Here is a 13127-nt window from a genome sequence, read left to right as displayed (position 1 = left end):
AGATGGGGTGCCTGGGTGTCTCAGCAGGTTAAGGAACAGACTGTTGATTTCGGGTCAAGTCATGATCTCACCCTTGGTGGGATTGAACCCCATGTCGGGCTCTGCACTGACAGCGTGGAGCCTGCTTGGGATTCTTTCTCTGCCCCTCCCTGAGTGCTCTCTCTCTCTCTCTCAAAATAAATAAATAACCATTTTAAAAAATGTAGAAGGCATAGCAGTACAGTAAATGTCAAAACCTGGAGAGTGAAGCAGCTAGGATAGAAGCATAGCCTAAAGCAGCGTTCTCCAACCTCACCTGCGTTAGTTTTGCTTGGAGAGCCTGTTGAAACACCCCCAGAATTTCTGACTCAGTAGGTCTAGGTCAGGCCTGAGAATCTGCATTTCTCACGGGTTTCCCGGCAATGTTGCTGCTTGTGGTCTGGTACCACCCTTTAAGAACCACTAGCCTCAAGGTTTTTAGACCTGGACGTAGTGGCCACAGTGAAGCCCTGGCAAGAATGAAGGAACCAGAGCGGTGGGCAGAGAAGATGACCCAAGAGACGGAAGTGGCCTGATTTTAACAAAGCCCATTTCTGTTGATGGCCTCCCTGCTGGCCAGGGCGCGCTCTCGGGGCATTGCATCCCAGGGACCCGAAGGCTGCCACCGACGCACTCCCGCAGTCACGAGGCGCCCCCTCCAGACCTTCCCTGGGCGGTGTCAGACGCGAACGCCCAGGAAGGCGGCCGAGCGAGGTGGGCGGGGCTCACCTCCTTTCCTGAGGCCACAGGGCGAGCTAGACGCGAAGAGCCGAGTCCCCGCCCCCGGCCGTGATTGGTCAGCGACGCCCGAGCGTGGTGACGTCGTGCGGGGGCGGTAAGTTTGGGAGAAGAGCGCGGGAGTTGAGAAGGGTCGGCTACATCCGGGAAAGGCCTTGAGATTGTCGTTCCGCCGCCAGTTGCTCCTTGGGAATCTGGGGCAGCTCCCCAAGAGTTTCCAGTACCGCCTGCTACCTCGGAGTGCCTCTCTGCCTCCCCGGTGCCCAGGTGAGCATCCAAGTGGGCGAGTGGGACATCTGTGTGTGTGTGTGTGTGTGTGTGTGTGTTGGAGGAGGGGATAACTGTGCTCCTGTGGCACCGAGAGACGAGAGGAATATGCTCACTTTCCCGGATGCTCCGAGGGCATCCTCTCGTCCCCGCCACCCACCTTCTTAGCCTTTGGGATCACTGGTCTGATGTTCCTGGGCCTTGTGGCTCTAGGAAATTAAGCATTCATTAGTTCTTCCAACAGGTTTAAGTGTCTGCTGTGAGTTAAGCACGGCGCCAAGCGCAGGAGTACACAGGTAATGATGTCCCAGTACTTAGAAGTGCCGGGGACAAAGCAGATGCGTGATTTATATTTGAACTGAAGTGAACACAGCCCGCAAGGAAAGGACTTCTACCAGGAAGACAAACAGTTACTGCCTGGTGATAGATGCTTGATTCGAGATGTACCTGGAAACACTTTTTAAGGGGTGACCTCTTTGGGGAACTAATACCTGACTTAAGGTTCAAAAGAAGAGGCAAAGAGTTGGAAAAATTCAAAGCCTATGAATTGACTAGCCACTGCCAAGGAGCCTCTATAACACCAGTTGTAGATATACAGTTGCATATTATTGCAAATATATGGAAAACACATTGCAGGGTATTGGTTCTTTTATTCCCATTAGGTTCCTGGTTTCAGAGAAGATGACAGAGGAACTGGACCCCACAGCACAGGACTCTGATGGGGGTAGTGAAGAGGTGGTCCTGACTCCTGCAGAGCTCATTGAAAGCCTGGAGCAGGTATGCATTAATAAAGGTGGTTATTTCACAGAGTTGCTGTGAGGGTTAAATGAAATGACATATATAAAACACTTAGTATATTGTTTGACACAAGATAAGCACTCAATGTTAGCTGTGAGTAGTAATAATTCTTACAATAATCCAATAATGTAGGTGTTACTGTCCAATGTGAATCAAGTCTCTTTGACTCCAAAATGTGTGCTCTTCATCTACTACACTCGTTGCCTTATTCTTCTCTTCTCCCTTTAACAGCCCTTTTCCAGAACTGCCTCATGTTTGTTACTTTAGTATTCATTCTGTCCTACCATGCATGTTATGAGTGACAAAAGAAGGATAATTTTAAAACTGTATCCTTATATGATAATCTGTGATGATAATTAAGGAGTAATTCTTAATTTGTTTTTATATCACAGAACTTTTTGAAAATCTGGTGAAAACTGGCTCTTTTGTCCAGAATAATATATGCATACACACACATGCAGAAATTTTACATATAATTTCAGGAGATTCACAGACACCCTGAAATCTGCCCACCTAGTTTAAGAGCCCCTGTTTGTTAGGAAAGGATTCATTAAACAAAAGTCCAAAAGCACAAAGCATAAAGGAAAAAACAGATACATTCAACTGCATTAAAATTAAAAACTTTTTTTTTTTTTTACATCTTGATGACAGTAAAAAGACATGCTGCAAAACTGGGAGAGAATTGTTCACAATATTAGTATCCACAGTATCTAAACAAACTTTACAAACTACTCAATAGAAAAAATGAAGTCCGAACAGGCATCTCCCAGAAGTGGAAACCCGGATGGCCAGTAATACCTTGAAAAAGATGTTCAATCTTTTTAGTGATCAGGAACATGAAGATTTAAATCCCAAGGAGATACCATTTCATACCCGTCAGATAGGCAGAAATGAAAAAGGTGAATAATATAAAGCAAGGACGTAGGGCCATTTGCACACCTGTATATACACCTGTATATTCACCTGTGGTGAATTGGTGCACTTTGGAAAATAATTTGTTCTTGTATTGTCAGGTTGAAAGCATACATATCTTGTGTCCTAATCATTCTACTCCCAGGGACAACCCTAGAGAAAACTTCCAGGAGACATGCACAAAATGTTAATAGTATTGCTTGCAAAAGTTAAAAACCAAAAATAGCCCAAATATCCATCAACAATAGAATGAATAAAAATCATGAGATATGTGTGTGTACACACACACACACACACACACACACACACACACACACAGCAGGAAAAAACCCAGCAATAAAATGAGTGAAAGGTAGCTCCTGCGACAACATGGGTCACTCTCAAGAGAATAATGTAGAACAATAAAAAGTAAGTTTTTGAAGAAACGATTTATGTTAAGCTCCACCATTTGCAAAACTATTGTTCAAGGCCGAGCTTGTGGCACACACTAGTGCACTGCCGTGCCTCATCATGTTGACCATCTACCCTCTGGGACAGCCAGAGGCAACCCAGGCTGGTTGCCTCTTTTGGGTACGAGGGACTCCTTGGAAGGAAGCCTGAGGATAGTGGGGTCTGACAACACAGCCCCGGTTGGTGGAAGGTGAGCATGCCTCACGTCTCGGGCCTGAAGCTCCGTTGCAGTGCCCCGAGTATGCCATGGCATGGGTCCACCACCTGGACAGATGCCGGAGCCGGACACAGACTCGGAGGCTGCACAGCATGGCCTGAGGAGCAGCCTGACGGGCCGTTGATAAACACAGCTCCAGAAGCATGTATAGGATACTCATGAATACCTGTTAAAAAAATGATTTAAAAGTTATTGCCCACAGTGCAGATTTTCTCATTTTAATGATTGTATTAGTTTGCTAAAGCTGTATAATGAAGCGCCACAGATTGGGTGGATTAAATAACAGACCTGTATTTTCTCATCTCTGGAGGCCAGAAGTCTGAAATCAAGGTGATGGCACTGTAGGTTTCTTCTGCGGCTTCTCTCCTGGGCCTGTAGATGGCCATCTTCTCCCTGTGTTTTCACATGATCTGCCATGTGTGTCTGTGTTCAGAGTTCCTCCTCTTGTAAGGACATAGGTCACTGGATTAGGGCTCACCTAATGACCTCATTTTAACTTGATTACCTCTGTAAAGACCTTATTTCCAAATACAGGCACATTCAGAGGTGCTAGGAGTTAGGACTTGAACATATGGATTGGGGACACAATTTAGTCCATAATGATGAACAGCTTGTCATTAAAATTTTTGATCAGGAACCAGATACAGCTATTTCAAACATAGAACCTGATTGTTAAAAAAAAGCCCATGGATTTAAATGTAAGTTTCTCACTAAATATATTAAAAACTTTTTTTTAAGGTTTTACACTTCTATAGATTTTCTCCTAATGTTTTATACATTTTTATCAAAATAATTTCATAATGTCAATGAGAAATCTCCCTCATATCTACCCCATTTCACCCCAGTGTATACCCAGAAAGTGCTTTCATTTTCTTTGAAATCATTGGGAATTGTTATGTAGAGATACAAACAAATGTAGTGACACTGTGGAGAAAATTAAATTCTAAGGTCAGGCTAACGAATACCTTTGAAGAGGGAGGGAGACACAGAGACTTTTAAAGTAATGATAATACGTGTTAATGAAGTTCTGTGCACACAGGTATTTATATTTCCATTCATGTTGTATGTACTAAATATTACTGTACCTATTCAGTATTTAATAAAATCAGTTAAAAAGAAAAACTCCTGCTTTATTAGTCCTGTATGACAATTTGGGCTTTCCTCACGTATAATGCTACCTGAAAATACAGACTGTCGGGGAGCCTGGGTGGCTCAGTCGGTTAAGCGTCTGACTTCAGCTCAGGTCATGATCTTGCAGTCCGTGAGTTCGAGCCCCGCGTCAGGCTCTGTGCTGACAGCTCAGAGCCTGGAGCCTGTTTCAGATTCTGTGTCTCCCTCGCTCTGACCCTCCCCCGTTCATGCTCTGTCTCTCTCTGTCTCAAAAATAAATAAACGTTAAAAAAAATTAAAAAAAGAAAATACAGACTGTCTGGTTGCAGGTGCTTGAGCATGTGAGAAACATTTTTATGATAGTACCAGTACCTAGTATTTAATAATGTGTCTTCATGGTGATAATTGGAGATGCAGAGACTCAAGGACATCAAAAGGAATAAAGTGAGCCTCATTGGCATGTAATTCTGAGCTATGCTGAAACTAAATTTCCTGTAATTGAAAGAGAAGATTAGTTTTCCTCAGTCACTTGTGGATATTTCAGTTCTCTAAGCCTTGGTAATTTCTGAAATGTACCAAGCATCTGGGCCTGAGTCATACATAAATTAAGGATTTAACCTCTTGTTCCAAAACTATTTAATAGATGAATATCCTTTTATATTGTGATACTCTATACTTTTAGGCAGTTAGTAAATAATCTGTGTTTTCTCATTAATAAGGATAACTGTATCCATTTCCTCTCAGATGGTATAGTGATGAATGAAAAAGTATTTGTAAATTGGCTCTAAGCTTCAAGAATGAGGAGATGTGTGGATTTGTGTGTTACTTCATCTCTTACAATAGAATGGTGCTGGTGCCCCCTGGTGGGAAGTAGCAGGTGAAGAAGTAGAAATGTGTTGTTATTTGGTGAAAGGTACAGTTTGAACACCAGGTGGTGTTACTCTCAGTAGTAGGTATACTGACAACATTTTTGGAATGAAGTGATTTTTCTTTTTTTGTAATGTCGGTTAACTATAAGATTGTAAACACAGCCTACCTACTAAAAAAATAGAAAAGCTATCATAAACGTAGCTTGTTTTGAAAGCATTTCCAGTATTTCCAACTCCCAGGCAAACAGTTTTCTTTGTCGGAAATAGCTGTGGTTTTCATGGGATATGTACAGACTCACAGGGTTATTTTGCTCCATTGTGAATGATACTGATATATATGGGGGGGGGGGGGGCATTGTTTTTTAGGCCTGGATGAATGAAAAGTTTGCCCCTGAGCTGCTGGAAAGCAAGTCTGAAATTGTAGAATGTGTCATGGAACAGCTAGACCACATGGTAAGAATTGCTTATGTCAGGGTTACAAAGGAAGAGAACTTTAAAAGGGTTTGTCAGCATAGTGAGAGGTTGTAGCCTGTTTTGTTTGTAGTCTTTTTTGTTTGGCCCAGCCTTGTTTTGTTTTGTTTTGTTTTTAATATTGAGTTGGTTACCTACATTTATAAAGCATGAGTGTTCCTTTGAATATCTAGACATCAGCTCTCCCTGAAAAGTCTAAAACCCTGTCAATACCAGACCCACATTTCTATATGAGAACAGCTGACCAGAGCTGGGTAAGGGCAACCCCCCCCCCCTTTTCATGTGCTATCTGCTCCCCACAGTCCCTAACTGCCCACCTTTCTCAGATACCTTGCCTGCCTGACCCCCACAGACACTTGAGTTTGTGGCCCTTGGCTTTCATGAGCTGAGCTTAAGTCCTTATCAGCCTCAGAGTACCTTTAGAACATTGGTATTTTATCATTTCTCAACTGGTGATTTAACACTGCTCTTGGACATTTTTTCTGCTATACTCTCTCCTTTACAATTAGACCAGAATTCTTCTAGGCCCTTCTGACTGACCATATTCAGATTTGATTCAGATGGTTGTTTTCTAAAAGTAAATGAGAATTGTTTGAACTTTTTATAATGAGGCTGTAGTCACATCTATATTATTTGTGTATGCAAATGAGAACTCTCAGGAGTTTTTTGGTTCTCCTTTGACCTAAATGTACTCTTTGAGTCCTCAACACTGCCAGGGATGATAGTCCCTGTGGAATTGTGCAGATTAAACAAAGAAGGTCCTTAGTCTGAATATCATGTTTTTTATACACTTCATTTTCTCTTTTAACAGGAAGAAAATCTCAGGAGAGCCAAGAAAGGGGACCTGAAGGTCAGTATCCATCGAATGGAGATGGAGAGGATCCGCTATGTCCTTAGCAGCTACTTGCGATGTCGGCTCATGAAGGTTTGACATGGGGATGCCTGTGGGTGTTAAGGCAGTGCAGTTTGTAATATAGATTGAGTGTCTTGGGGGAGAAGTTGGGCTGGGGCCTGGGAGAATCCAGGGCCTGAAGGTGCTGCAAAGACCAATATCAGGGTAGCTAAAGAGTAAAGAGGACAAAAGATTATTCTGGAGAAGCATGAATGGAACATGTGTTGCACACTTCTGAGGACACATTTATAGTCTGTTTATCAGCTGTGTGGATGGTGCCCCGTTGAATTACAACATGGCAGTCCTGCAGAGTCGTTTGCATCAGTTGGCCAGGGAATAATGACCAAAGGAAAACCAGTTTCAGAAATTATTTTGTACCCATCTTGTCGCCAGTGTCAAATTGACCCTGATAACTTGATGTTCAGCTATAGTTCTGAGGTCGTCTAACGTCTAACTTTGCAATGAAATTGCAAAACTTAAACTCCTTTTAACAGATAAGCGCTCATTTGTCTCGGCTCCAGGTCCTTCCCATTGTCATTTCCCTACTTGCATTTCCTTCCACATTTTTTCCAAGCTTGCCTCATTGTGGACTTCATCCTTGCTAGTTATATTCTTATAATTAAGAGTCACTATTCTGTCTTTTTGTGCATTCTGTATTCATCTTTCCAGCTTTTTTATGTTCTATCTCATAGAAAACAACCTTTACAGTTACCTAGAAATGTTAAGTGATATCCCCTGTCTCCCTCATAAATATCATTTACAGCTGTATTTTCATATTTTCTTTCATGAAAGCCTCTCATCCTTTTAATTTATTTTTATTTATTTTTTTAATGTTTATTTATTATTTTTGAGACAGAGAGAGACAGAGTATGAACAGGGGAGGGGCAGAGAGAGAGGGAGACACAGAATCCGAAGCAGGCTCCAGGCTCTGAGCTATCAGCACAGAGCCCGATGCGGGGCTCGAACTCACGGACCGCGAGATCATGACCTGAGCCAAAGTCGTATGCTTAACCGACTGAGCCACGCAGGCACCCCTCCTCTCATCCTTTTTAAATGGTCTTCCTTTTTAGAGCACTTATCTTTGCTCGGGATTCTTTGAAACCTGCCTTCTTGAAATCTTGAAAGTCTAGAAAGGGTCATGACCATGAAGACTTGCTTTTTTTTTTTTTTTAAATGTTTATTTGATTTTTTGAGAGAGTGAGCAGGGGAGGGGCAGAAAGAGAGGGGGACAGAGGATCTGAAGTGGGCTCTGTGCTGACGGCGTGAGAGCCCAACATGGGGCTCAAACTCACGAACCACAGGATCATGACCTGAGCTGAAGTCCAGATGCTTAACCGACTGAGCCACCCAGGCGCCCCAAGACTTGCCATTTTTTGAAGTCAATTCTAGATTAACCTCAACCCACTTCAGAAAACTAGTATATTTGACTCTTGAATCCTGACACATTTTCACGATTTTTATTTATCCTCAGATAGAGAAGTTTTTCCCTCATATCCTCGAAAAGGAGAAAACAGCCCACGAAGGGGAGCTATCTAGCCTTTCTCCAGAGGAGCTGGTCTTTGCCAAACAGTGAGTAAGCAGGACACAGGGGGACTGCTTTCTTTCCCTGGCTTGTGAGCATGAGTTTTGGTGGTTGTCTCCATGGATCCGATGGCTGGGCCACTGGTGTGCGTCCACCAACCCGGCAGCTCCTGCCAGTCATGTGGTCACAGCAATTTGGATTCCTGTCTTTCAGGTACATGGCTAACACAGAGACGTACCTCAAGAATGTTGCCTTAAAGCATATGCCTCCTAACTTACAGATGGTGGACCTCTTGAGGTCAGGTGAGCAGAACGCTCTCTTTTCAGACATAGCTTCAGGTGCCTTGGAATAAGATCTTCATGTTTACTCTCAAGCCTGGAAAAGTAAGTATTGTAGATAAGCAGAAAAGGGAAGAGAGGAAGTGTTGTGCGTTAAAAACAAATCATTAAAAGCAGATGTAAGGGTAGCCATTTCAGCATGACTTTTGTGGTCTTCAGCTTAGGCTGAAATTCTTATGACTGCCATTAAAAATGTAGACTTGCTAATGTTCAGTCATTCATTCCTTCAATCGGTATCTGCTGGGCATCCACAACATGCTACACTCTTCTGAGACTGAGGAGGCAAAGGTCTCTACATTCAAGGGGCTCGCACTTTTCCACAGATTCCAACCCATGCAGGGACTGCCTAGCTACCAAGGAGGAGTTAAATAGGCTAAACAGACCTTCAGTGATTGCCACTCACTTCCCAGCCACCCAGAGGAAGGGCTCCCAGTATTTTTTGTTGTGTGGGGTGTCTCATGGAAAGGGGAGCAGAGCTGAGAGCAAGAGGAGAAAGGGAAGGCAGCCGGGAGAAGGGAAACCCAGCCAAAGCTACCTTTGTGCTCATCTCACACAGTCCCCCAAACATCCTGCTGAGCCAAGGGAAGGGAGTTATAGTAGTCACGCTCAACCCTGGATCAGCCAGTTGGGGACCCCTGACGTGTAGGTTAAAGTCCATGGCCCTCAGCTGTTGGCAGCTTGACATATCCCAGCAGAACCTCATCCAGCAAAATTGCCAGGCCAAATGAAACCGTTCTCTGGGATCCACCTTGTTCACAACCTGCATGTAATGTGCTGAGGCCACAAGTTCAAGTACAACTGAGCCCTGGGAATTCATCTCCCACACATCCTGTGCTGGGGGCCACTCTGCGACCCCTGTGGCAGGAGGATGGTTGCCCGGGCGTCTCAGTCAGCTCAGGCTGCTATAATGAAGTACGAAGACTGGAGGGCTTAAAAAACATTTATTTTCTCTAGGCCAGAAGCCTGCGATTGGGGTGCTAGCAGGCTTGGTTTCCTCTGGGGCCTCCCCCATGGCTGCCGCTCTGTGCACACAAACCCCTCATGTCTCCTCCTCTTCTTATAAGGACACCAGTCAGCCTGGACTAGGCCTACCCTAATGGTCTCATTTCAGCTTAATTACCTCTTTAAAGGCTGTTTCCAAATACATTCCCATTCTGAAGGACTGGGCTTAGGGCTTCAACAAATGAGTGTTGAGGGGACACAGTGCAGCCTATGACACCAGGAGCAAGGCAGACCCATAGCAGATTTGTGGAACTCTGAAGTGGTCAGTTGGTGGACCTGCCTGAGGAAAACAAAAGCTCCAGTCCGTGTCCAGTTCAGCCACTTTTGTCTGCACCTTGGAAGAATAGGAATGAAGCAAGGACCGTATCCCTAATCATTGCCCAGTGCTATCGCATCTAGTTGATTCAAACAGCCATGAGCATGCTTCTGAATTCCTGAAACTGACTTGAACTGAATTCTACTCACTGCTGGCGGACACATTCTAAAACACTCACATGCCACTTGCCCCAGATCCCTTCCAAGGACTAGAGCCAGGCCCCCTGGAATTGGAAGCTTGCAGGGGGATCTGCCTGCCCCAGTGAAATCAGTCGTGCTTAGTTAGCCCAGGTGCCCTGAGTCCCCCTCAGACCTCTGGAGTACCGTAGACCCCACTGGCAGAGTGGGGGAAGGCATTTTGAAATCTAAGCTGGGTTCCCTAGAATGAGTAGCTGCTCAGTGGGGGCAACTGACCCTGTGAAGTTGGAGTCTCTTTGGCAGGCCCCAAACTGTGGAGCGGCCCGGGGAACCCCCTTACACCTTTGAGCCAATTATCCTGAACCCCCACCTGTGGGTGAGGGAATCAAGGGCAACATGAATGCTGAGCTAGCCTCTTAGAACTGAGAGTTATCCAGTAGGTTCTCAGAACCTGCAGCTGATGGGAGTCCTCTGGGCACACATGGAGCTCTGGGAAGTGAAGAGCTGTCGAGCGACCCAGCACAGGGCACCTCCTTACATGAAGTGTTGGCTGATGGTGGAAGAGGCAACAGCCTCTTACCCTGTAATCAGCCAGTGAAGGACCACTTACGGTGAAAGCCTGTATTCCGTAGTCTGACATTCAAGACTATCCCATCACCCAGTCTTTTTCATTCTCCCTCCTCCCACTCCCTTGTATAAAAATATTGCTCACTAGATTTATACACTCTGTCCTCCCAGAATGTCATGTATATTTCTACCTTGGCCCTTGGTATTACCTCCCAGGCTCACTTTCCCTCATTAAGTCTGCATTGACTCCTTTCTCCCCACTTCCCTGAGTGAATGTGCCACCACTGTGAGGCTTTATCAGATGCTGCTGGTAGCCCTTTCCAAAGAGACCACGTGTTACGCTTGCTTGTGTCTTCCATGGTGTGTGGCGGGATTCCCAGCACATTTTACATATTGTCATCTATTGCACGAGCTGTTGTTGTGTGAAACCATGGATGGGAAGCGTGCTGTTTCCATAAAGAGCCAGATGTCTCCTCAAAGTTACCCCTCCCCCAAAATGCTTTCACATCAGGGGTCCCTTAGTGCTCGGGACAGTTAATCCCGGCAACTTTCCCATATTGATCTTGTGAGCTGCTGAACATTTTCTGACTGCATTATCATTTCTCTGGCAGTTCCCAAACCAGATCTAGATTCATACGTGTTTCTGAGAGTAAAAGAACGACAGGAAAACATACTGGTAGAACCAGAAACAGATGAGCAGAGGTGAGTCCTTGACCATGGGAAATCTTACTCCATTGGGGCACCAGCTCAGCTCTGTGGATACATTTTTTTCCTTCTTTTTCAGGGACTATGTGATTGACTTGGAGGAAGGCTCACAGCACTTGATCCGTTATAAAACCATTGCACCTCTGGTGGCATCTGGAGCTGTTCAGTTGATTTAAAATCAAAAATAAATAAACAAGAATGATGGGCTGGAACCTTAAAGGAAATATTTAGAAATTTCTTCCCACTTTGTCTCTCAGGACAGCAGATCTCCGCAGTGCTGTGGATCCCTTGGGCATTGAGAAGGAGCTCAAGGACCTACCTGGCCACACAACCTGACTGCTGTTTTAGCCACAGTCAGTAGATGGAGCCATCGCTCTGCTGATTCCACGTGCTGGGCAGGGACCTGGAGATTCTCCCTTTATGCGCCTGTTCCAACAGAAGATAAAATACCTTCTAGGGTATCTCACTAGATTGTGTGAAGTAACCTTCTGAAACCTCTCATATTGGACTTATAATAGTTTCTGTCCTGGCTAACTGAGAATCACAACTAAACCAATAAACCATTATTAAGTTTCTGTTTTGTGGCAGAAGGAGCCTCGGGGCAGTTCTCATTTTGTAGCCTAATGAAGGATGTTCTCCCTGCTGCTAAGCTGCAGCCCTTCCCTGAATCTCAGGCAGCTTGGCCAAGCCACCCTCCAGGCCATCTGGCCATTCTTGGCCAGGAATGTTAACAGCAACATTAACTATCCTATCTTGTGACCTCAGCAGCGTTTCTGTTTTTAGCTCTACTTTCTCAAGGGAAGTGGATGAAATTAAACTAATATGAAGGGTGAGTATCACAGGGATACCTGAAGGGAGGATGTAAAGACAGTGAATGAATCGTCTTTTCCTTGAAACATGAGAAGAAGGAACCTGCATTCCAGTCCTTTCTTGCTGACGAGAAGGCAGCAGATTTTCATTTATATGATGTAGGCTTTTAGAGTAATCGATGTAATATGGTTATCATTTCCAAGAGAAATCACAAAGTGGAAGCAAGGAAGGTTTTATTCATTAATAAAAACATTTTCTATTTCATGCAGTGCTTTGTTTTTTCCACAGTGACTTTACCCTCTTCAGCCATTTATAAAACAAATATGTATTGAGCATACAGTGTGCCAGCACAGTTCAAGGCACTGAGGCTCCAACCCAGAATAAGACAGTCACTGTCACTGTTCACATGGGATGAGTGCTTTGCAGAGGATTGGAACAGGGTGACTCCCTAGAGAGTAAACTAGATTGGGGTTAAGAGGTTCTCACCGAATTCAGTGAATCTCACTGAATTAGGCTGAGACCTGAACACCAAGAAGGAGCCAGACACGCAGATCAAAAGGAAGGTCATTCCCAGCAGAGAAAATAGATTGTACAAAAGCCCTGAGGCAGAAATGAGCTCTGGCTGCAGTCAGTGTGCCCAGAACACAATGGGCAAAATGGAAAATGGTACACAGGAGGGTCTGAGGAGCAGGCTGGGCCCAGATCATGTAGGGCTTTGTTAGCAAGGATCCCTGTTGGCCCTCACAGCAGTCCTGGGAAGGAGACCGGGCTGGTAGTAAGTCATAGGTGGAAAGTGGATGTTCAGTGGTAAGTCTGAGACTAGAACCCATGTGCCCCTCCTGATCACATGTACGCAGGCTCACTCCCCATGGCCTCCCTTGCGCTGAGCAGCCTACAGAGGGATGTGGGCTATGACACTATTAGCCAGAACAGTGCCTCCGGAGCCTTAATATGAACGCCAATTGCCCAGAGATCGTTTTAGATGCCA

The 13127-nt window shown here is 44.8% G+C and overlaps 1 protein-coding gene across 1 annotated transcript; it reads left to right on the top strand.

Annotated features, from left to right (window-relative positions):
* The first annotated feature begins 838 nt into the window (after positions 1 to 838).
* GINS4 (GINS complex subunit 4) lies at positions 839 to 12403 on the top strand. The gene is made up of 8 exons (XM_015076042.3): positions 839 to 1023; positions 1686 to 1800; positions 5746 to 5832; positions 6662 to 6775; positions 8214 to 8311; positions 8478 to 8566; positions 11236 to 11326; positions 11409 to 12403. The coding sequence occupies exons 2-8, from the start codon at positions 1705 to 1707 to the stop codon at positions 11503 to 11505; spliced, it is 672 nt and encodes a 223-aa protein (XP_014931528.2). The 5' UTR covers positions 839 to 1023; positions 1686 to 1704; the 3' UTR covers positions 11506 to 12403.
* Positions 12404 to 13127: the final 724 nt, after the last annotated feature.

The sequence above is a fragment of the Acinonyx jubatus genome, chromosome B1, assembly GCF_027475565.1.
Source record: "Acinonyx jubatus isolate Ajub_Pintada_27869175 chromosome B1, VMU_Ajub_asm_v1.0, whole genome shotgun sequence".
Classification (NCBI taxonomy): Eukaryota; Metazoa; Chordata; class Mammalia; order Carnivora; family Felidae; genus Acinonyx; species Acinonyx jubatus.
The sequence above is the reverse complement of the archived record's forward strand: the minus strand, read 5'-3'. Positions and strand labels throughout refer to the sequence as shown.